Below are 25,767 nucleotides of genomic sequence, written 5' to 3'. Positions count from 1 at the left end.
TTCAAAAGTTTTATAAAAATGGAACCATGAAGTATGCAAACTTCTAAGATTTTTTTTCAGTAGCAAAATTTCCATAGAATTTACCAGTTGGATGATTGACAGCTCCTCCCTTTCCCTTCTCATTTTCCCCTCTCTGTGTATGTCTGATTTATTTTTTCCAGTGTTTTGAGACAAGGTCTTCTGTAGCTTAGGCTGGACCCAAGAATAACACACCACATGGTCCTGACTGCCTTAACCTTGCAATCTTTTTGCCTCATTTCCTGAATGCCAGGATTGTAGGAATGTGACCACAATGTTCCACAGTTCACTTCCTTCACTGCTGCCAATCATTCCAGAGTACAGGTGCTGTGGGACGGTCTGTATGTCAAGTGTGTTGCTGATTGGTCAATAAATAAATCACTGATTGGCCAGTGGCCAGGCAGGAAGTATAGGCGGGACAAGGAGAAGAATAAAGCTGGGAAGTGGAAGGCTGAGAGAGAGACACTGCCAGCCGCCACGATGACAAACAGCATGTGAAGATGCCGGTAAGCCACGAGCCATGTGGCAAGGTATAGATTTATAGAAATGGATTAATTTAAGCTGTAAGAACAGTTAGCAAGAAGCCTGCCACGGCCATTCAGTTTGTAACCAATATAAGTCTCTGTGTTTACTTGGTCGGGTCTGAGCGGTTGTGGGACTGGCAGGTAAGAGAGATTTGCCTGACCATGGGCCAGGCAGGAAAACTCTAGCTACGTACAGGTGCCACAGTTCATTGAGCCAATCAACCATTAAGAATATTTGGGATTTTCTCTAGTTTTTGGCTATTACGTATAAAGCTGCTAAATATTGCTATAAAATGCTATAAACATTTGTATATCAGGCATTTATGTGACCATTGGTTTTCATTTCTTTCAGATAAATGTCAATCTATTTTCCAGAGTAGCTGAATCATCTTACATAGCCAGATATGTAAGTACACTGGAGTACTGGGGTTTCACCTCCTTTCCAGTGACTGTTGGCTTTAAACATCTTTACATATGATTACCTGATATATGCAAATTCTCTCTGGCAAAATGTCTCTTTGTGTCATTTGACTGTTTTCCAATTGGATTAATTATTAATGCCTTTATTGTTAAGTTTTGAGAATGCATATATTCTGTAGTTGTTTGGGGTGATGGTTATTCACTCTATAGACCATGCTGGCCTTAAACTCAGAGATCTGATTGCCTATGCCTCCCAAGTGCTGGAATTAAAAGTGTTTACCACTACCACCCAGCGCTTGCAAATAATTTTATTCCAGTATGTAGCTTGGCTTTTCATCCTTTTTTTTTGTTGTTTTTCGAGACAGGGTTTCTCTGTAGTTTTGGTGCCTGTCCTGGATCTCACTTTGCAGACCATGCTGGCCTCGAACTCACAGAGATCTGCCTGGCTCTGCCTCCTGAGTGCTGGGATTAAAGGCGTGAGCCACCGCTGCCTGGCTCATCCTTTTTTTTTTTTTTAAAGACAAAATCTATGTAGTCCTGGCCTTGAATAGGATGGCCTTGAACTCAAGAGATCCACCTGCAATACACACAGGTAAAACACTCAAACACATAAAATAAATAAATAATCTTTAAAAAAGACAAAAAAATGGTTTGATATGGTCCAATTTATTAATTTTTTTCATGAATTATGTTTTTGATATCAAGTCTAAAAACCTTTTGTTTAACCCTTGGAGATAGATTTTTCTACTTTTTTCTAAAATTTTTATAGTTTTATTTCTTTTTAATTAAAAAAAATTTTAAGTGTATGGGTGTTTTTCCTGCATGCATGTCTGTGCACCACATGTGTGCTTGGTGCCTGAGGAGACCAGAAGAGGGCATCAGATCCTAGAACTGGAGTTACAGCTTTTTGTGAGCTCTCACATAGGTGCTGGGAATCAAACCCAGGTCCTCTGCAAGAGCAGCCAGTACTCTTTACGGCTGAGCCATTTCTACAGCCCCTAGTTTTATGTCTTACATTTACATCTGTGATCCATATTGAGGTAAATTTTGCATACCATGTGAAGTTCAGACTGAAGTTTGTTTACTTACTTATGGTTGGCCATGTGTGTTAGCAATATTTGTTGGAAAGGCCACACTTCTTTCATTGAAATGCCTTTGCATACGTGTTAAAAATCATCTGACATCTCCATATGCTTTTATTTCTGGTTCTAAAGCTATACACCTAGTTGGTTCACTATTCAGGCCTCCAGCAGAGTGTCTCAGTACTGTTCAGAAACAGCAAGTCTTAACACTGGGTACAGTGTTTCCTCCTATTCTATGCCTTTTCAAAACCGCTACATCTGTTCTATAGTTTGTCTTCTCATATAAATTCTATAACATCCGTGTGTGTGTGTGTGTGTGTGTGTGTGTGTGTGTGTGTGTGTGTGAAATTATTTTACACTGTGCTGAGATACATAGAAAATCTACCATTTTAACCTTTCTGGCTTGTTTTTGGGGTTGTCTTCCTGTGTTTCCAGAGAAGTCTTGAACTCCTGAACTAAGCAATGCTTCTGCCTCAGCCTCCCAAGGTGGTGGACTACAGGCAAGTGTCACTATGCTGGGTTCTCCTCTAATCAATTTTAAAAAATCTAAAAATATTTATTATATTTTATATGTGGGAGTGTTCTGCCTGCATTTAGGTGTGTACACCATGTGCAGAGGTCAGAATCTGGTGTTGGACTCTCTAGAACCAGAGCTACAGATGGTTCTGAGTTACCATGCGGGCACCAGGAACTAAACCTAGGCCTTTTGTAAGAGCAAAAAGTGCTTTTAATTGCCAAGCCATCTCTCTAGCTTCCATTTAACTCACTTTTAAAACATACAGTTCAGCAACAGTAATTATATTCATAACTGTATACAACACAAATATCTACACTTCCAAACCTTTTCCATCACCCCAAACAAAACCTTTCTAGTAATCTGAAGGCAGCAATTCTATGTTCCACTCCCCTAGTCACTGTTAACCTCTAACTGACTGCCTGACTCTAGGAACTTACGTATTCTAGACATTTCAGGTAAGTGGGATAAAACAGTATTAGTCCTTTTGTGACCATGCTATTTCACCAACACTGCTTCCAGGAGGCAGCTCTCTCATTACAGCATTGTCTTGTGGCTACACTGGGTACCTGAGGCTATCTGCCCCTAAGAACCTCCAGCCAGTTCTCCTGTCTCTGCCAGTCATCTTGCTGCAGAGTGCTGGGGCTAAAGACACCATCACTGCACTCGCATCTTTTTTACAGGTTCTGAGGACTCAACTTCGGTCATCAAGCTTGTGAGTAAATAATTTTTACTCACAGATCCATCTCCCTAGCCCATGTCAGAGCATGTATCAGAATTTCACTCACATATTAGCTTCACTCCTAAAGACTACATCATTTGCCACATTTCATTTATCTGCTCATTTGCTTATGGCATTGGGTTATTTGCACCTCTGTAATATTGGGAATGCTGCTGCTGTAGACACTGATTTACAAAATGGTTTATACAAGAACAGATGCTACAATAATTAGGTATAAAGAAAGAGTGGACAAGTTTATATCAATACATTTAAGATGAGTAAACTACTATCTAGAAAAAAAATACCAAAATGACTCATTTAGAAGAAAAAAAATAGAAAATATCCAAAAAAGTTAATTTAGTAGATTTTTTAAAATAAAAATAAAATAAAATAAAACACTAGAATCAAATGATTTAGCAAGAATAGATATTCATGTAATTCTAATCTCTTCAAAAGATAAAAGGAGCTGGATGTGGATGTACAAGCCTTTAATCCCAGCAGAAGCAGGTAGATCTCTGTGAGTTGAGGCCAGCCTGGGCTACATAGTACATTCCAGGTCAGCCAGGCCTATATAGTAAGACCTTGTCTCAATAACACAACAATGCAACACAACATAACATAGATGAAAAAAAAATCCTAATTATTGAAGGTTAGTTCAGGTCAGATAAGGCACTTGCTACCAAGCCTGACTTTGCTACAAAGCCTGTGTTGTGTGATCCCCTGTGACCTCATGGTGGAAGGAGAGAACTGAGTCCTTAAAGTTGCCCTCTGACCTACACACACACACACACACACACACACACACACACACACACACACACTAAAATGTAATAAAAAATTTAAAAGATTAAATTAATTTAGCCTTGACATCAAAACCATAACAAGGATAGGGAAGGAAAATTATTGGACATTCTCTTAGATGCAAATCAAACAGATACTAGCAAACTGAATCTAATAATGTGTGAATTAAGGAAATAGTACATCATGCTCGAACTGAATTTATACCAGGAATCTAACAAGCCTGGTTTGTACATCAGGGAGAAGAGTCTTTATATTCACTGAGGAGGAAAGTGTAGGATGCTGGGGTTAGCTAATGCACTAAACATGGAAGTTGTGAATGTCCAGGCAGAGATGTCAAGGCAGCAACAAAGAATACTGGTGTGACATTTCCATGGGAGCCAGACTAGAGACAGCACGGAGAAGCACCAGCCCACACCAGTAGGATTAAGTCACCAAGGCCAGACTATAGGCTACCCCAGCATTTAATGAAGTAAATTCCCCAAGTGACTGACCAGAAAATAAAGAAAGGAAAGGAGACACATAAGACAGTGATTCAAGTGTGTGGTATGTGATGGTGCTTTCCAGGTTGGGGAAAGAAAGAAGCTATCCTGTGGGCTGATGAGTGAACAGATGAAAAGAAATAGAAAAGGGAGCATGGCTTTTGCTTAAAAGGCTGGCAAGGAAGGAAACTGCACAAGCAAAGGGAGACGCATCGAAGATGAACAGGTCTGGAGACCATCTAGACAGGAAAAGGAGTAGTGGGAAAACTAACTCTTGTCTTCAGCCAAAGTCTCATGAAGATATACCTCCAAGAACTAAGTTCCAAACCCAGGCCAGTCATCAGTACTGAAATGCTTCTGAAGTTGATCAGGTGAAGATGCAAAAGACCCCAAGTAGCTACACTTCCTTGACAGCACATTCACCCAAAATAAAGTTAGAAACAGGAAGTACTGAGGCAGGAACATGATTATAAAAGTTCAAAGAAGCCATGGGTCCTGGATAGGAACACACTAGCTTCCTCGGAACCAAAGAGTAGGCTGACAACAACAGAAGTGACAGCAGGTAGTAATACTAACCCTGCGACTTCCCTTCTGGTCCCACACATAAAGAATCTGCAGATTGAAGAGGCTCCGTGATTTGTACAGGAACCAAGAATCCAACCCCTGTCTGTTCCACTCTAAATCTACATTTTTACACAGCACTTCAGACTGCCTACTGCTGCCTCCTCCAACTACCTACTCTAAATTGTAACTAAGACACCACTTTGGTATCTCTTCTTATGTCATGTTTTGTACCTTATTGGTTACATGTATGTGGTGGTATTGTTCCCCAAAATATTGTGCACCCTAATAAACTTATCTGGGGTCAGAGACAGAACAGCCACTAGATACAGAGGCTAGAAAATGGTGGCACTCACACCTTTAATCCTAGCACTCCAGAGGTAGAAATCCCTCTGGATCTCTCTGAGTTCAAGGCCACATTGGAAATGGCCAGGCATGGTGACACATGCCTTTAATCCCAGAAAGTGAGCCTTTAATCCCAGGGAGTGGTGGTAGAAAGCAGAAAGGTATATAAAGGCGTGAGGACCAGAAACTAGAAACATTTAGCTGGTTAAGCTTTCAGGCTTCTAGCAGCACAGTTCAGCTGAGAGCCATTTGCATATGAGGACACAGAGGCTTCCAGTCTGAGGAAACAAGATCAGCTGAGAAGTTGGCCAGGTGAGGTTAGCTATGGCTTGTTCTGTCCTTCTGACCATCCAGCATTTCACTCCAATACCTGGCCCAGGTTTGATTTTATTAATAAGAACTCTTAAGATTCCTGCTACATATGTACTTGTTTCATTTATATTCAATTCCGTATTAAATTTTTGTATTTCTAAAGGCTTTTACATAGCAAGTACTCAAGGAATAAATACATAATTATATGCCAATCAACTTGATTTTTTTTTTTTTTTGAGGCAAGGTCTTGCTATGGTCTCAAACTCAGGGTGATCCTCCTGCACTGGTCTCCCAAGTCCTGATATTACAAAATTAATACTTTGCATAGCTTCTAACTTGCTTTTAAAAGTGCTCTGACCCCTTCTTCACAAGTGATATGACACTCTTAGAATATTTTCTCTGTGTGTGTGCATATGTGTGAAGGTATACATATGTGCACATGCATACAAAGGCAAGAGGTCATTGGGTGTGTCTTCCTCAATCACTCTCTACCTTACTTTTGGAGCTCACAGATTCAGCTTGGACTGTCTGGCCAGCAAGTCATAGGGATCTCCCTGTCTCCTGCTTTCCAGTGCTAAGGTAGCAGGTACACTGCATGTCCCACTTCTTATGTGAGTGCTGAGGATGCAAATCCAGGTCCCCATGCTTGTGCAGCAAGCCTTGCACTCACTGAGCATCTCCCCAGCCTCTAGAACAACATCCATGTGCTACTCAGTCTTATACCAAGGATCCTCAAAGGTAAAGCATCATTGTACCTTTCAGTGACCACCGATTCCAAATGAGGGAATTTAGTCTTCTCTAAAGAGATTCCACTATCTTCATACAGTGAAGTTAAAAAGCAGTTCTTACCTGAATTTTGATGGGCCAGGTGAAATTACTGACATAAACAAAGAAGGTAATGTTTGGATGGTTGCGAAAATCAAATTTCTCATTAGAGAAGCTATCTTTGTATTCCTTAATGTTGGTTTTTGAAACAACGGGCATCTCTTCTCCAGCCTGGGTTCCAGCTAGAAGGAAGCAAAGAATGAAAATAAAGACTCCTTTTTGGAGGAGGTAGGGCATGACAGTAAACAGTCATCCCTCGTTAGTAATGAGGGTAACAGTTTACTGACCACTTACAATGTCAAAGGAACAGCCTTTGAGCTGAGTCTCTACTTTATACAACACACTCAGACCCTCATTTATAGATTAGAAAAACTGAAGTTCCAAGAAATCATTAAGTAACTTGCCTTAGGTTTGACAGCCCACAGGGAATGGAGCTGGGATTTGAACCTAAGCAAACTGACACATAAACTTGTATCCAAACCCTCCACACTGAACATGGCACATGTGGTCAGGAAATTGTCACCAGAGTCCTTCCTATAAGAGGTACTGCTGGGGACTGGAGAGATGGCTCAGCAGCTAAGGGCACCAACAGCTCTTCCAGATTAGAATCCCAGCACCCACACAGCAGCTCACAGCCACCTGTAATTTCAGTTCTAGGGCACCCAACACCCTCTTCTGAACTCCATGGGCATCAGGCACACAAGTAATGCACTGACATACATGCAGGCAAGACATTCATACACATAAAATAAAACAGGCACTGGCATTCACTCTGCACAGAACACTTCAAGTCCATTGTATTTCTTCTTCACACTGTGAAACGTGACAATGCTTCAGGCCTCTGTACCAGGGACACTTACTCAATCATCACTTCCTAAGCAGAAATGTCCTCAAGTCTTAACAGAGAAGAAGGTGCTCACGTGGCCACTCAGTCCTCCTTTCTGTCACCAGCTAACACTGCATTCAGGACCCTACCTAGTAGAAATCTGTTTCTAGATGGTCCTACCACATTTTGTATACTCTATTGGCCAAGAACATGAGTATGTGCAGACTCAAAACAAACAAATACATTTCTTTATGCATGAGTTAAACTTCAAGCACTACATGTACTTCCTTTATTTCATTTATTCCTTGTAATACTCCACAATTCAGGCATAGTTATGAATATGGCCCGACATGTTGCAATATAAAAAGGTTGAATACACTTGTATATAACACGGTACTTTTACCATATCATTTCATACAGAAGGAAACTGTATCAGAAAATTGAGGTAACTTGGGATTAGAGAGCCAGCTCAGCAGTTAAGAGTACTGGTTGTTTTTTCAGAGGACCTGGGTCCCATTACCAGGACAGATGTGGCAGCTCACAATTGTCTGTAACTCCAGTAGACACCCCCCCACCCCCCATCTGATGCCCTCTTCTGGCCTTCTCAAGCATTGCACATACATGGTATACTTACATACACACAGGCAACAGTAAACACACAATTGAATAAAACAAACTTAAAAGACAATTTAAAAAGAAAAGAAAGATTTGATAACTTGCTTAACACCGCAATGCAGGTAAATTCAAACCTATGTCTATCTACAGAGTTAACAAGTTATGGAATAGCTATCTATCTTAACTGCTATACCAGGGCCATCAGAATTTTAGTGAGTCACCATAAGATAAATAAGAAAGAAAAAGTTGTGCTTTTAGGACTTATTTTAATTACCAAAGTATGGTTATTTCTACATATTAAAATCCCTTTTCACTGAAAGAGTTTTCATTTCTTCAAACTGCGTGTCATTTTAATTTTTCACCTGTGAAGCACAGACAGAGAGATGATCACAGTGCTAGATGGTGGCACAGAAAGGACGTAGGAGTTGGTAGCAGAGCAGTGAGTGACCACCCAACAAACACAGACCTACAACGTTGGAGGCAAGGACTGTGATTACTCACTCTGAGGAATCCTAAGGTTAGGAGTTGTACATGCTCGTTCAAGGTGTCATGCCTCCTAACAGGCAAAGGTGGACTCTGAGCTCATTCATCTAGCTCCAGAGGCCCCTTCCTATACTACATTTGCTACTCCATCATTTCCCTGGGTGTGTCTTTACCTGAGAAGCTGGTAGCCCAGGTGATGTTGAGGTTGAAGTTTTTGGAGGCATTGATAAACATGTCCAAATCCCTGTTTTGCTGATGAGAAATGCACACAATTAGAAAATTGTTAACACTTTTCAGATTTTTAAGACACAGCAACAAGCAGGTTTTAGTACTCTCAACCATCTTAATTACAGACTATTTTACGTCTCAAGAGGAGCTCGTGCTTATATAAAGAGGTAGCTACATTTCTTATCAATTTTCCTCAATACAAGTAATAAGCGGAAGATAAAAATTCATTTGCCTCCCATGGAAGTGTGAAATCCAGTACTTTATCCAATGTCAGCCCCATGAAAAAAGGACCCTCACCTTCTGTCCTCTGTCAGAGGAGCTTATCTTCAGCATTTCTGAGCAGCTGTTCTAAAATGCCCAAGGTTCCCACTTACCAGGAATACATCTGATCTAGTGGTCCAATTTCTATTTAATGATAACTGAAATTCATGTGACTAATCCATATATTATGAAATGTCTCTCAAATAGGAACTGGTTTCTAAAAATCTTACACAGGTCAAATGTACTAAATTTAAAACATGATTTATATACATTCTTGATTTAAAAAATATTTCTCTCATTAAAATTATTATAAGAAAAGTATGTCTGAGCATGGTTTCTTGGCTTTGAAAATCTTGTTTTCCTTTTACAGCAGTTCAAAGGGCCAGTTTTATTTTGATTTTTGGTTTTAATAAATGAGGTTTTATCTCTGAGGAATCTGTGGAGCTGGACATAAGCCACTGTTAGCTGTGCTAGGTAAATTCTAATGATGTTTTTAGTTTTCACTGAAATTTCACTAACAAATCTTTCTTGGAGCCTGTGGTGATTTGAATGTGAATGGCCTCCATAGACTCATATATTTGAATGCTTGGTCCCCAGTTGGTAGAACTGTTTGGGAAGGATTAGGATGTGTGGCCTTGATAGAGGTGAGTCATTAGAAGTGGGCTTTGAGTTTTGAAAAGCCTGTATCATTCTCAGTTAGCTCTTTCTCTCTCTGTCTTCTACTTAAGGATAAGATGTAAGCTCTCAGCTACTGCTCCAGCACCATGCCTGCCTGCCTGCCTATTGCCAGAATCCCTGCTATGATGCTCATGGAATCTAACCCACTGGAACTCTGAGCCCCAAATTAAATGCTTTCTTTTATAAGTTGCCTTAGACATGGTGTTTTGTCATGGAAATACAAAAGTAATTAAGAAAGGACCAAGTAATTGTTTTATAAACCAATCAGATGCTATATTATTTTTTGGGAAAAAATGTTATTTCATGTATATTGATGTTTTTGCCTGCATGTATGACTGTGTACCATGTGCATGGCTGGTGCTGGAGAAAAGTCAGCAAAGGGCATCAGATGCTCTGGAACTAGAGATACAGATAGTTGTGAGCTGTCATGAGGGTGTTGAGAATGGAACCTGGTCCTCTGCAAGAGCAGCCAGTACTCTTAACCACTGAGTCATTTCTTCAGCCTTAGATGCTGTATTCTTATATTTTACAAATTAATCCAACCATACTGGAAATGCTCATTTAAGAAAGTTATTCAAAAAGGTTAGAAAATTAAGATTTATCTTTTTAAAAAACTATTTGATAGTTATACTAGAAAACCACAATGGAAACATTTGCAATAGCCATTTTCAAAACTGTGATTTCCAGATGGGAGGTTTCTCTCACAAAGCAGGGATTGCATTCAAGAAAAACCAGTCTTCTTTTTCAAGGACAGATGTGTGCTTATTTACTTATATTAACAAGTATCTACTGACATCACACAGCTAACAGCTACTTCTTCCCATGACAAGGACTAAAATCCTTATCATTTTGTAAAAGATACAACATACATATTTGGGTAAATCTAGTAAGAAATCCGTCATAAAACACAACAAAATAGGAGAATGAAGAAAAATCCAAAGACTCTGATGGTCATCAACCTTGTTAACAAGTATTACAAAAATTCCATAATGTTTTTTGTTTTGACAGAGTATAGCTGTCAAAACAAATATAGCTCAGGCTGGTCTCCACTCACTACATAGCTGAGGCTGGCCTTGAGCTGCTGATTTCCTACCTCTATCTCCCAAGTGCTGAGACTATATATAGTATAGTTACCATGACTGGCTATTTGTTTATTTAAAAAAATAAAATGAACACTATCAATTACACCCTGAAAGACTGAGCCTTTGATATTTGCTCATGACTAAGGCAGTAATAAATTTTACTTGTACTCTGTTATAAGCTTATACTAAAATTTAAAAAAAGAATCCAGTCAAAATGCTAGGGAGATGGCGCAAGCATGGGGATCTGAAGGACCCTGTAAAAAGCCAGGTGTGGCAGTATACTTGTAATTCTAGTGCTAATAACAAGAAGACAGGAAGATCACAGGGGTATACCCAACCATACTTCAAAAAAATTAAGGTAGAAAGCAACAGAGAGACACCTGATGTTGACCTCTGGCCTCCACCGGCATAGACATGGACACACATACACCTCCCTCCTACACAACTCACACAGCCACTCATATGATGCACCTAGGTGTCACAGAGATGGGTCAACAGTTAAGAGCACTTGCTGCTCTAACAGAAAACCAGGGCTCAATTCCCAGCAACCACATGGTGGCTCACAACCATCTCTAACTCTAATTGCAAGAGATCCAATGCCTTTTTCTTGCCTCTACAGGCATCAGGCAAATATACATAGGGACAAAACAGCCATAAACATAAAATAAAATAATTTTAAAAAATAAAGCGCACCTGCAAAATCTAAAATGTAAATTCTTACATTTACTTAAAGAGCTGTTCACCCTTGGGGATTAGAGAAATGGCCTAGCAGTAAGAACACTCACTGCTCTTGCAGAGGACCCTGGGTTCGTTCCCAGTACCCATACGATTGCTCACAATGGTCTGTAACTCCAGTTCCAGGGGATCCAACCTCTACTTCTGGCCTCCACAAGCACTGCACATACATGACTGCACAGGTATGCAAGTAGGCAAAACATTCACACATATTAAATAAAAATAAATCTTAAAAAAGTGCTCACTCAATAATACATCTTCTAAACACAACATCATGAACATTATTCTACTACTACTTTAAAAACATTCAGTAATGTCTGCCTTCTGAGTAGAAAGAAGATGAAATGTAGACTCTAAGCATCACCCTGTCCCCTGAGGAACTACTGGCAGTTAACGGCTGCCTGAGAAGAGGGGTCGTTTTCTTCAGTGCTGGAGTCACTGGAGGCACCCATGCTCCAGTAAATAACCTCCCACCCATGCTCTTGCAATCAGCAGAAACTAATTAAATTTAGTGGGACACACACACACACACACACACACACACACACACACATACACACACACACACACTCACACACACACGTAAGGGAGGGGAGGTGACTTGTTGGAGAGAAGAGGGACTAAGAATGAGGGAGATGAAAGAGGGTAATAGATGTTGAATATTATCAAAATATATTACATATAAGTATAAAATTGTCAAGTAAATGAAAAAAATATATAAAAGATTACCTTGTATATTCCCACCCTGAGACTGCTCTGCTACTATGCAGTACTTCTGTCCAGGATGACCAAGAAAAGGACCCATACAAAATTCAACACAAAATAAGACATCTTTTAAGAAATGCTTACTTCATCAGGAGTAGCCACAAAATTGATGGCTGTATAATAGCGATCGTCTTCCTGGGACAGGCTAAAAGTGAACTGATAGTCAATGAGAAGGGTATCTAAGGAAAGAAAAAATACACACTTAAAAAATGACACAGGCAAATCATACACACCACACACATACAATAAAAATTTAAAAAAAAAAAGAACTGATACAAAACAGAACAGGTCTCTGGAGGCATAGTTTGTTTTACTCACAAATTCAACAGCTATGAAAGGGTACTATCCCCAGGATTTTTAGGACTGGGTGTCATGTTGCCTAAGCTAGCCTTGAATTCCTGATCCTCCTGCCTCTGCTTACCAGGTGTGAGAATTACAAGTGTGTGCCACTATGGCCAGTTTACACAGTTTTTTTTTTTTTTTTTTTTTCAAAAGAAACCAAATCTCTGCAGTATCCTTTGAACTACCCAGCAAACCTTACTTACGAAGACCCTGACTGAGGTTTTGGCTCAAATGTAATTTATCTACAAATATTAACTGAGTATCTATGCATGCTATGCTTTACTTAAGGTTACAAAAGTATAGACTAATGACATAGTAGAAACTAGGACTTCGCGGGGAAAGGGTTTTCAAAGTCTGGAACAAAGAATATAACTTTATTATTTAGATAGATAGATAGATAGATAGATAGATAGATAGATAGGGAGGGAGGGAAGGAGGGAGGAAGGAAAGAAGGAAGGAAGGAAGGAAGGAAGGAAGGAAGGAAGGAAGGAAGGAAGGAAGGAAGGAAGAAAACAGTCATACTAATGTGATATAGCTTTAAAGCATGCTTACTGCCACACTTATACAATTTTAAAGCCTGTTGTACAAATCAACAATAAAAATCTGGCTTAGAAATGGGCAAAAGATTGTCAGGTGTGGTGGCATATCCTTTTAATCCTAGTAATCAGGGGACAGAGGTAGGTGGGAAACTGAGGCCAGCCTGGTCTACACAACAAGTTATAAGCCAGCCAAAGCTACATAATGAGACCCTTGAAGAGGTTTTCTTTTCTCAAATAAGATATAATAACAGCCAATAAAAATATAAAAAGATAACCACACCAAGAATCAGTGAAATAAAAAAATCAAAACTACAATGAGCTACTTTTTCATGTCCATTATTATGGTTACTACTTAAAAAAAATAAATAAATAAAAAATGCCCCCAAAATAAGTGAAAATTGAAAATTGGTGCCAATAAGGATATAAAAAAAAAATAGAAATGCTAGTGCATTGCTTTTGGAAATGTAATGAACTATAAGGTGTAATAGAAAACAGTAATAGCAGCCCCTAAAGAAACAAAACAAAACAACCCATCCATAGAATTAGCACACAGTCTAACTGTACTTCTCATGTTGACATTTCTGACAACAGTCAAAAGGTAGAGGCCACACAAGTGACCGCAGGCAGAAGAGGGGACAAGCAACCACGAAAGGCCCAATGCAGTATCACCTCAGCTGTGACAACAAGGTTTTGCTTTCTCTGGGATCTTTTTTGTGTTGAGGATTGAATCTAGGAGCCTCGTGCATGCTAGGGCAGCACTCTACTGCTCAGCTACACGTCCGCCCCAAAGAAAGGTAATTCTGAAGTGTGCTCCATCAGGGATGAGTGTCAAAGGCACCACACCAAGTATTAAGCAGACACGAAAGACAAACACTATGGTTCCATCAGACACTACACCAGGATATTCATAGGAACCAAAAACAGAATGGGTGACAACCAGGAACTGGGAAGCATGGGGTAAGGAAGTTACTATAAGTTGAACTTACAGATTTATATTATTATTATCATTAATATTATTATTATTACTACTACTCCTCTAGCCCAAGGTTGGCTTTGAACTTACTATGTAGCCAAGAATGATCTCGACCTTCTGGTCTTTCTGGGTTTGTGTGCTACCATGTCCAGTTTATGTGGCGCTGGGGACTAAATCTAGAACCAACTGAGCAATAGCTCCAGATGATAAATCCACTTTTAATTTTTTAAATAATGTGCCAAATGGTTTTTCAAAGTGACTACACCATTTTCAATTTGTCTTCTGTTTCCAGATTTTAATCTTTAAGAAGTGACTGGTTTCTCCAGTCATTATGATAGTAAGGATACTATCAATAACTGTCAGAATTGGCTATTAAAACACTCTATCCTTTTTCAGTCAGGTAAGGTCAGGTTTTTGGTTTTTTTTCATTATGGTTAACCAAAGAAGGTTTATTAAAACAGATTGAATGCAAAAACAGATTATATCTGTCTTCTACTAAACCAGAGAATTAGCTTTTTATATGTCGAATGTATGCTGGCCAAAGATCACCCTGGGGTGTCATTCATCAGGCGCCATCCACCTTGTTTGTTGGGACAGGCAGACTACCTAACTGGCAGTGAGCCCCACCTCTCTAGTGCTGGAATTTGAAGCACTCGCCACCATATTTGGCTTTCTGTATGAGTTCTGGGTTTCAAACCCAGGTTCTCATGCTTTCACAGCAAGAACTTGACCAACTGAGCTAGCTCCCCAGGCCAGTGTCAGCTTTTGATTATAGTCATTTCAGGCCTCTGCCTCACTGTGTGGTCTTAAATATATAACCTACCTATGGCAATATAATAATGCTGAGTATTTTTTAAGTATTTGTTGATGATTTTTAATTACTCTTCATTCATATTTTCCTTGGTGAATCTTTGCCTGTTTTTTAAAATTTGTTGTTTTTTTTTTTCAGTGCTAGAGTTTTTGGTTTTTTTTTTTGGCTTTTAACTGTAACTTTTCTTATTCAGTTCTGAAAGTTCTCTCTATATCTTAGTCATAAGATTTTTATTAAATGTAGAAATTGTAGGGGCAGGTGTGGTGGTGTACTACTTTAATCCCAATACTCAGAAGGCAGAGGCAGGCAGATTTTTTTGAGTTCAAGGTTAGCCATTCTACACATGGGCCAGCTGAGGCTGCATAGTGAGGCCTTTGTCTTAAATTGAAGAAGAGAGGCTGGGGGCAGCAGAGACAGCTTAGTGGCTAAGAGCACTGGCTGCTCTTCCAGAGGACTCAGGTTCTATTACCAGCACCCACATGGCAGCTCACAACTGTTGGTAGCTCCAGATCCAAGGGATCTGACACCCTCTTCTAGCCTCCAAGGGCAACAGGCGTGCACACATTACACAAATATACACATTGCAATAACATGCATCCACATAAAGTAACAACAAAAATAGTTTTTTTTGGTTGTTGTTGTTGGTTTTTTTTGTTTGTTTGTTTGTTTGTTTGTTTGTTTTTGTTTTTGTTTTTTTTGGTGTGTTTTTTTTTTGGTTTTTCGAGACAGGGTTTCTCTGTGTAGCTTTGCGCCTCTCCTGGAACTCACTTGGTAGCCCAGGCTGGCCTCGAACTCACAGAGATCCGCCTGGCTCTGCCTCCCGAGTGCTGGGATTAAAGGCGTGCGCCACCACCGCCCAGCTCAAAAATAGTTTTGAAGAAAAAAATGTAAGTATTATTTGAAAAAGGTTTCATATTATGTAGCTCAGACAGGCCTCAAACTCATGATCTTCCTGCCTGCGTATCTCAAGTGCTAGGATTATGAGTATATGCCTTTACACCTAGCTTGTTTTTAATTTTTAAAAATGTTTTGTTCTGTCATGCTAGGGATTAACACAGCTATGCAAGCACTCTACTACTGAGCCACATTTGCAGACCCAATTTTTTTAATGTAAGTTTTAAATTTTGAAAAAGTACACATTAATATTTTCTTTGATGAATCAGTTTTAGAATCATAGCTAAGAATTCCATAGGACCAGTGGTCCCAGCTACTTGGGAAGCTGAGGTAGAAGATTACAACTTAAAGACCTCCCCCAAAGCTACAGAAAAGTACTTTTCCTACCTAAGGTCAAGGACCCCCCATATGCACACATACTTTTTTCTACAGTTTGTATTACCATTATATTCCTTTTTCTCTTGTTCTACAATCTGTAACCTACTATGTAGATTCTCATACATAGAGAAAAATATATTTATCATAAACCTGGTTACCTTACCAGATTCACTTTTCATCCAAGGTAATAATTGGGTCTTTTGTCTTATTTATTTGTTCCTAGAGCTATGGTGAACACAATTCAGCCCCAGAGAGGATGGTGAAACCTCCCCTGTATTTCAGAAACTCCTTTGTCACCCTCATCTTAAACGTGACATGACAGACTACACGAGGCAGTGGCAGAGGGGGGAGGCTTTCGAGGGAACTAAGGAAAGCCAGGCAAGTATATCCCTGCGAACTGCCATGGACAGACTAACAGAAACTGTGACCACAATTAAAATAGTGTCCACTAAGTCAGGGACATGTCTATGAGTATTTGTTATAGTCCTCAAGCATTTCATTCTCAAACCATGTCAAAGAAAGCAATGTAGTTTTGCTCAACTACTCTGTTTCTAGAAACAAGAATTATAAAAACTTACAATAACATGTTCCTTTGAGAGGGTTTCCCTGGTATCGATTTTCTACCTCACATCTAGGGAAAAAAAAAAGAAATTATTTTCTATTGTATTTAAAGCACAGAATCTATATTCATTTTTCAGCAGATCCTTCTACATAAACTGTACCATTATTCAGGTCAGATGGACTAACCCATTTGCATCAGTTTTCCTGCTAACTACTCACCAGTTTATACCAGCAATAGTCTAAAAGCAATGGATAAACAAAACATGCCCAAAGACGTAAAGCAAGTCCAAGTGTAATGCTAGTTCCTACTTAGAAGGAAAACCACATTTTTACTTTTGTGTGGATTGTGTATTCTTCCAAAAGTGCAGTTAAAATATTTTTCAAACATTTCTATCCTGTTCTTCCTATGTAAACTAATCGTATTCATTCATTCATTCATTCTTTTTTTTTTTTTTTTTTTTTTTTTTTTTTTAAATAGATAGGGTCTTGTTACATAGCCCTTGCTGGCCTGAAACTCAATATAGAGATTCTAATGCTCTGAAACCATAAGCCAAATTAAATGCTTCCTTTTATAAGTTACCGTGGTCATGGTGTTTTATCAAAGCAACAGAAAGTAACTAAGGCATCCTGTCTGAAGCAAAAAAGGCAAACTTCCAAACTAATCTACTCAAACCCCCTAAGAATACAGGGCAACAATAGGCAAGCAGGTGCACTCAGGCTTCAGGAAGCTCCATGTCCTGGCCCTCACTGGTGATACAAAGAGTGTGGTACTCACAGCTGGCACTCATCCCCCTTGACACCCTTGGTGGTGCAGAAGCACTTGCCAGTGTTCGTGTTGCACAGCGATGCGTGTCCATTGCATTTGCATGCTGAGGAGAAGGAATGGACCACAGGTCACAACTGGTTTGACACTTTATTACTACAGATTTTGATTAAGACAAATAATTCTGCCTGAAATGGGTTTATAGGAAAGACAGACTAAAGCAAGAGAAATCACAAGTAAGATTCAATACTTTTCAGCTAATGATTTATTTCTAATAATATAAAGACAGCATTAAAGGAACCAACAGTCAAGGCAGGAGGAAAGACAAGGCTCTGTTCTGCTGCTACCTGAAGCAATCGCTGTTTCCATCTTTGTGACAGACTCTTTCAGAACTACGGTTTTGGTTCAATAAATATTTAAAAGCATTTGTAGTATGTCATATGCTGGGTCCTTGCCTTGTAGAGATGACCGCCCTCTGCCTCATCTGGGGGATCTGCTCTATTGCGGCCACATTTTGAATCAAGTTCCTGAAGGTTCAGATTGGAGAGGTTCCCTAGTTAAGGGAAGCACTTCCTGCAGGACTTCCTAGCTTAGCTTTGACTTCTCCTTTGCTAGGGAGGCTTGTTTTCATGTGAGTAATGGAAAGTATTAGGCTGGAGAAAGGTATACTTAAAAAAAAAATCCATGTGGAAAGTGGAGAAAAACAAGATCACTGAAAGAAATCTTTCAAATAGAATAGTACAGAGATCATCAGAACGCACGAGGCAGTTGGGAACAGCAGTGTTCAACTCTTCCTCTATGAGTACAGATTTGGTACACTGCATTAATGGAAATCCGTCTTGTCAGTCTGCTCACATTTGAGTCCACTGTCCTCCACGTAGCTCTGAGCATGAGACTTAACCTGAGACCCATTTCCTTGTCTAAATGATGTGGACAGTAACATTATCCATCCCATAGGACTAAGGTGAGGACTAAAGGAGGTATGGATGGCACCTGAAACAGTAAGTATTTAATATATATCAACGCTAAAGCACTATTTTTTAAAAAAATTTAAGTTTTTCAAAGAAGGCATGTCAAGGTTCAATATATAGTCTTCCCATAGTATCTAAAAAGCTGTCTTCTATTATGAACCAGGACTCTGGAAAGTACAGCAAAGTTCCAGACAACCATACTAAGGCCCTGCAGAGGCCACAAAGGAAGATGTGATTTTTCTAGAGGCAGCTTAGGACATGGGGATGGTCACTTGGAGATACAAGCAGGCTAGCTGTTAAGATCAAAACATATTAGATGCGGCTCCTGACTTGGCTATAGCTTACTGTGAGACTGGGAAGGTTACTTGATTTGGAAGGATAAAGGCATCTAGTTCTTCAGTGGCTGTCACCACAAAGTTATAAACACATTTATTATTCAGTAATATTTAGTGTTCTTATAATTACCTGATAGATAAGTATGTTTGAAGCAAGTTGGAAAGCCAGGGAAAATTATAGGGACAAGGGAAGGACCAGGAGCCCCTCACCTCAGTCTGGCTGGGCCTCTCTAACTGAGAAGCAAGGATTCCAACAGTTAACGTCCTGTGAAGGCTGCTGACAGAGATGCTACGCCTTCTGTAGATGAGTATTATATGTTCAAACAGCCATAACCCAGGCTGACGGCCTGAGCATATATGACCATGGGTATGGCCTTAATCCTTTCCCCAGACATCACCTGAGAATCTCTAACAAGACTGAACTTCGCCTCCGAGATGTCCTACACACTTGCACCTCTGTGATCTGCAAGCTTTATGCATCTCCTGGAATCCTGCCAGGTGTCTCTCAGAAACCACTGTGATCATGTTTAGGTTTCTCAGTACCTCTTTGAGGGTAACAGATTCGAAAGCTATGGAAATCCTCTGTATAAGAAGCCTATACACACAGTCCATAGATCTTCCTTTCCAAGTGCTTCTCTTTCTCTTCAACCCTCATACATCAAAATGGCTTTTTTTTTTTTTTTTTTTTTTTTTTAAGGCAGGGTCTCAGGTAGCCCAGGATGGCCTCAAACTTCAGTAGAGGATGGTCTTGAACTTCTGATCTTTCTGTCTCTACCCCCCAAGGGATGGGATTACAGGGGTATGACACCTGGTAAGTTTATGCAGCCCTAGGGAATGAACCCTGGGCTATATGCATGCTAGACCGAGGCATAATCCATATCTCTAGCCCTACAATATATGCTTTACATCAAAGTCAAAGACCTAGTTTTAACTGATTTGAGGTCCCTCAAAGACAAGGAGCTGTGCCATCCTTGATATGTTTGTTCTTAAGGCACAGTGGCTACATTCCTGCTGAGCTGCATCTGGCCTGGCTCCACAGAGTAGCACCTATCCTAATTCATTCTTTGTTTAACGATGCCTTCTGTTTCTCTTATAGCCCTTACCACCCTATGTGAATCTTGTCTGAGACTCTCCCAAGGATCAAAGGCCTACGCAAAATTTGGTTCAGGAAACCCAGCAAACTGTGGTACCTGAGAAATCGAGGAATTTGCACTTGACTTTGTACCTTCTGGAGCTCCTTTCAGGTTGTTTTGAGCATACGGAAATTACCTGGCTAAACAGTAAATAGAAGATAAAAATGCCCTGGGGGAAGGGAAAATGCTTCAGTCCTTAGAGGCTGGACTCCCCTGCAGCCAAGAAAGGCTAGATTCATTCTTAAGGTGCCTCTGAGCCTTCATTCCACGGATTTGCGTGAACCCACACACCTGTGCCGAGACACTTCTTAACAGCATAGTATTGAATACTTTATAACTTCAGCAAGAAATTTTACTGCAGAGTAGTGGTAAATGACACCAGACAGGTAATAATCACATTTCTGATGTGCTGTGGATGTTATCAAACACTGCTCTCCCTTAATCTCCATAGCCATATCCTAGAGAGGTTAGAGATATCCAGCTAGACTGCCTTCTCATTCCTGACTGGCTTGGGGTCAGTTTTGAAGGGCCACAGTAAAGAGTCTAGAGGTGGGATCTGAGAAGCAGATAAAGATATCTTTTCCTGCGGGGGGAGGGAGGGCATTGACAGGAGCATGCAAACATGCTGTGTGTACACAAAGGCCAGAGGTTGCTATCGGGTATTCTCTCCCTGCTTCTCCGCTTTGAGACAAGGTCTCATGTAGCCTGGGCTGGCCTTCAATTCATTACATAGCTAAAGATAACCTTAAACTTCTGAGCCTCCTGCCTACAGATCTTGAGTGCTGGGTCCCAGGCATTTTATTCCCCCCTAGATGACAGCTGCATTTTCATGGTACCCATTTTCACTTGGTGCTGGGATCAAACCCAGGGCTTCCTGCATGCTAGGCAAACACTATACCAACTGAGTTTTTTCTTGGCCTGAGAACTCTTTTCTTTTCTTTTCTTTTTTTTTTTTTTTTTTTTTTTTTTTTTGGTTTTTTCGAGACAGGGTTTCTCTGTGTAGCTTTGCGCCTTTCCTGGATCTCGCTCTGTAGACCAGGCTGGCCTTGAACTCACAGAGATCTGCCTGCCTCTGCCTCCCGAGTGCTGGGATTAAAGGCGTGTGCCACCACTGCCCGGTGAGAACTCTTCTTAATTAGAGCTTAAGGGGTCTTTCAACTATAGGATTCATACTATTTTTCAATTGGAGACTGGAACAAATAAAAAATGAATTAATAAATGTGACTTACTGATTAAAAAGACATTATCTTACATTCTAACAATAAAGTAGCCTATGGCTTTCAGACTTGAGTGGGAAAATGTGGGACTATTCAAATCTTAAAACTATCTGAGAAGTACTGTGTGAAGCTGGGCATTTGGAGGTGTAGGCAGGAGGATAAGGAGTTCAAGCTCATCTTCAACTCCCCCCAGATCCTGTCTAAAACCAAGCAAACAAAAAACAAACCCAGGCCATTGCAAAGACTTGATCTGGGGTCCTCAGAGGGTGAGTTGCCCTCCCACCACAGACTGGTACAGCCAAGTGTTGCAGTCTCTGATGGAAGTGTAGCTCAGAAGGGGGCTCCCCTGGCCGCCACAGACTTTCAAATGTTCCATCACTCTGTCTTGTCTGAGCTTCCAGCAGAAGACATCTCTGGATGCCTCTGTGGCACCTCAGTATAGAAAGAGAAACTGAAGGTATGTCTTCATCCTGACTCAGCGCCAGGACTTCTCATTCCTAGCTTTTCCTCTCTCCCCCACAATGCTGCTGACCTGGCCCCTCCACAGTGAGAAGACCACCCAACCCAGCACTGTTCTGCTTCACCTGAGCTGATGTGCTTCCATGGGAGGCCTTTTTCCTTTAAGATATTTAAGTCAAATGCAAGTACTGCACTGTTCCACCTGACGTGTGACAAACCAAGTTGACCAGTGTGACTTACGCTGACATTTGCCTCCATTAGTCGGATCACCATAGAAGCCGGATATGCAGGTCTCACAGTGCTTGCCGGTGGTCAGGTTCTCACACTTCTCACAGATACTCTGATTAATACATTTGCTGTGTCCATTGCACTGGCAAGCTGAAAGGCAAAGAATTGTAAGGGTTCTGTGTCTCCCACAGGAGGACTGGGTGAGTAAATTTCACAGATTTATTTGCATATGCTCTAAATTTTAATCATCAGCGTTAGTTGTGCATGGGTGTCTGTGCTTGTAGTTCCAGCTACTAGGAAGGAAGAGGCAGGCAGCATCCCTATCCTGTGGACCCATCCTGCTTAAGCCCAGAGGTTTGAGGTCAGCTTGGGTAACATAGTGAGATTCTTATCTAAAAAAATTGTTTTCAATAAATAAAAAAGAAAGGAAGGAAGGAAAAAAAGCTGGGTGTGGAATTCAAGGCCATCCTTAGCTACACAGCAAGTTTGAGGCCAGTCTAAAAAATACAAACAAAATAAAACAAGGTTCACTAAAAACTAATCTGAGAAAATAAAAATACCAAAACCAAATTAGTCTTGAAAAACCAAACATATTATCAAAGAAAGGTGAAAGTCTATAGCAATATAAAAATAATTTTTGTTGTTATTCATTATAAAGACTCATGCTTATGACAGTGTACTTGAAAAATAAAGGAAAGAGGGAGAAAAAAATCAAACATAATCCCACTACCCAGAAAACATGGTTCATATTTGGTATTTTCCCTTTCAGGATTTTTTAAATTATTTTTCTTTCTTTTCTTCTCCTTTTTAAAAAATCAGTAATAGTGACTATCCAAAGATAAGTCATCTGGACAAAAATAAATAAATAAGCAGAGAAACTTCAGAATTAAATGACTTCCTATATAAAATGAATCTAACAGCTATCCACAGACTATTCTACCTAAATGTCAAAGAATATACATTCTACTCAGCAGTAATGGAAGCACATGCTGGGACACAAAGGAAACCTTAACAAATACAAAGTCTATGTATCCTATCTGCCCATTATGTAATAAAACTTAAAATCAACAGTGAACAAAACTCTAGTAAATGTATAAACCCATGGAGATTAAACAACTCATTACTGAATGACGAAAAGGTCAAAGACAAAAAAATCAAAATGTTCCTGGAACTAAATTAAAATGAAAACACAAGACAACAAATCCTCCAGGATACATTAAAAGCAGTTATAAGAGGAAAATGAGACCCGAAGGCCTCGTTAAGAAATCCAAAAGAGCCCAAATAAATGACTTAATGATGCAAGGGGAAATCCTGAAAAAACAAGAACTAAACCCAACCCAAACCCAGTAGATGGCAAGAAATAATAAAAATTAAAGAAGAAATTAATGAAATGGGAACAACAAAAACAAAAACAATACGAAGAACCAATGAGTCTCTAAGAGCTGGTTCTTTAAGAAGGTAAGAAGAGGGAGAGACCCTTGGCTTAGCTAACCACAAGAAAGGAAGAATCATAAATGAACAGGGAAACATTATAATAGGCACCAAAAAAATACAGAATGTTATAAAGAAATATTTTTAAAACCCATACATATTCCATTAAGTTGGAAATCTAAAAGAAATGGGAGAATTTCTTGATTCATCCAAACTATCAAAGTTAAATCATGTGGCAATTAGCAACCTAAACAGACCATAGCAAACAAGGAGATTGAAACAGTAATAAAAAGCCTTCCAACTAAAGAGAGTCCAGAACCAGATAGACTCATAGCAGAATTCTACCAGACTTCAAAAAAGGAACAATCAATAATTCTTACATTATATATATACTACACACACACACACACACACACACACACACACACCACACACACATATATATATGAATATATATATATATATAAATATATACATGAATAGAAAGATCACTCCCAAACTCATTCCCAAAGCCAGAATGACTCTAATACCCAAAGTAGGTAAAGACAACAAAATAACCAAACTACAGACCAGTATCCCTGACAAACACAGATGCCAAAGTCTTCAATAAAATACTAGCAAACACAATACAAGCATATATCAAAAAGATCATCTGTCACAAGCAAGTGGGCTTTATCCAAGAATTTCAGGTTGGCTCAACATATCTAAGTCAGTAAATAGAATAAATCATATAAGTAGACTTAATGATGAAATCATATCATTATCTCAGTAGATGCAGAAAAGGGCTTGGAAAAAAAAATTCAAAATGCTTTCATGATAAAAGTCCTAGAGAGAACAAGAGTGGAGTGAACATAATTTAGCATAATAAAAGCTGTATATGACAAACCCACAGCCAACATTATCTTAAATGGTGTGTGTGTGTGTGTGTGTGTGTGTGTGTGTGTGTGTGTGTGTATGTGTGTAAGCAATCCCATTAAAATAAAAACTAAGACAAGGCTGTTCACAATCCCTATTCCTTGTGAATACAGTGCTGGAAGCACTAGATGGAACAATAAGGCAGGAGAAAGAAATTAAAGGGATACAAATAGGAAAAGAAGAAGTCAAATTATCCCTTTTTACATATGACATGATATTATACACAAGAAATCTCAAAAAGTCCATCATTAAACTTCTAGAAACAATCAACAATTTCACTAAAGTGACAAGGTACAAAATCAGCTTTCAAAAATCAGTAGCTCTGGGGCTGGAGAGATGACTCAGCAGATAAGAGCACTGGCTGTTCTTGCAGGGGACCTGGGTTCAATTCCCAGCACTTACTTGGCAGCTCACAACTGTCTGTTAATCCAGTCCCAGGGGATAGGATGCCATCTTCTGGCCTCAGAGGGTACTCTATGCACATGGTGCACAGACATAAGTTCCAAAAAACACTCATACACATACATTTTTTAAAAATTAAACTGAAAAAAAATACTGAGGAAGAGATCATCGACACACTCCTTTTAAAATACCAAAGACAATACAATATCTAGGAATAAACCTAACCATGGAGGTGAAGGACTCCTACAATGAAAACTCAAAATCTCTAAGACAGGGATCAAGAGAGGCACTAGAAAATGGAGTTATCCTGTGTTCATGGATCATTAGAATTAATATTGTGAAAATGACCATTTCCAAAAAAAAATTTACAGATTCAATGCAATCGCAATCAAAACACCAACAACATTCTTCACAGAAATAGGAAAAAAAATCCTAAAATTCATATGGAACCAGAAAAGACTCTAGATAGCAGAAGCAATGCTGAGCAAAAGGAATAAAAGTGATGGGGCTGCCATCACAGATTTCAAGGTATACCACTGAGCTAGAGTAATAAAAACAATTTGGTATGGGCACAAAACAGACATGCAGACCAATAGAATAAAACAGAAGAGTCAAACATATATGTTCATAGCTACAGCCATCTCATATTTCACAAAGAGGCAAAACACATACACTGTAGGAAAGACAACATCTTCAACAAATGATGCTGGGAAAACTGGATGACCACATGCAGAAGAATGAAAATAGATCTGTATCCATCACCTATCACAAAAACTAACTCCAAATGGATCAAAGACATAACCCAAACACTGCAACTTCTAGAAGAAAACACAGGCAGAACCCTACATGATATATATGTAGGAAAGGACTTTCTAAGGAAGACTCCACGTGTCCAGGAATTGAGGCCAACAACTGGTAAATGAGACTTCATAAAGTTAAAAAGCTTCTGTGCAGCTAAGAAAAAAAAAAAATCAACCAAGTGAAGAAGAAACCCACAGAATGGGGAGAATCTTTGCAAGCTATACATCTAACAGAGGATTAATACCCAGAAAATTCAAAGAGCTCAAAAATCAGAGTCAAGGAAACGAACAACCCAATTTAAAAATGGGCTGGGGATCTGTGCTGGCTGCTTTTATGTCA

At 39.5% G+C, this 25,767-nt stretch overlaps 1 protein-coding gene across 2 annotated transcripts in view; it reads right to left on the bottom strand.

Moving 5' to 3' along the window:
• Atrn (attractin) overlaps positions 1 to 25,767 on the bottom strand; it is a 149,644-nt gene that overhangs the window by 41,607 nt on the left and 82,270 nt on the right. For both annotated transcript variants that reach the window (XM_059261444.1, XM_059261445.1), the window contains exons 19-24: positions 21,892 to 22,029; positions 17,549 to 17,642; positions 16,791 to 16,843; positions 12,360 to 12,454; positions 8,700 to 8,778; positions 6,627 to 6,784 (exon numbers count right to left, since the gene is read on the bottom strand). In XM_059261444.1, the coding sequence (XP_059117427.1) occupies positions 6,627 to 6,784; positions 8,700 to 8,778; positions 12,360 to 12,454; positions 16,791 to 16,843; positions 17,549 to 17,642; positions 21,892 to 22,029 (617 nt within the window). The remainder of the gene's footprint in view (positions 1 to 6,626; positions 6,785 to 8,699; positions 8,779 to 12,359; positions 12,455 to 16,790; positions 16,844 to 17,548; positions 17,643 to 21,891; positions 22,030 to 25,767) is intronic.

Source organism: Peromyscus eremicus, chromosome 4 (assembly GCF_949786415.1).
Source record: "Peromyscus eremicus chromosome 4, PerEre_H2_v1, whole genome shotgun sequence".
In the NCBI taxonomy this organism is placed as follows: Eukaryota; Metazoa; Chordata; class Mammalia; order Rodentia; family Cricetidae; genus Peromyscus; species Peromyscus eremicus.
Note: the sequence above shows the minus strand (reverse complement) of the source record. Positions and strands in the feature narration are given on the sequence as shown.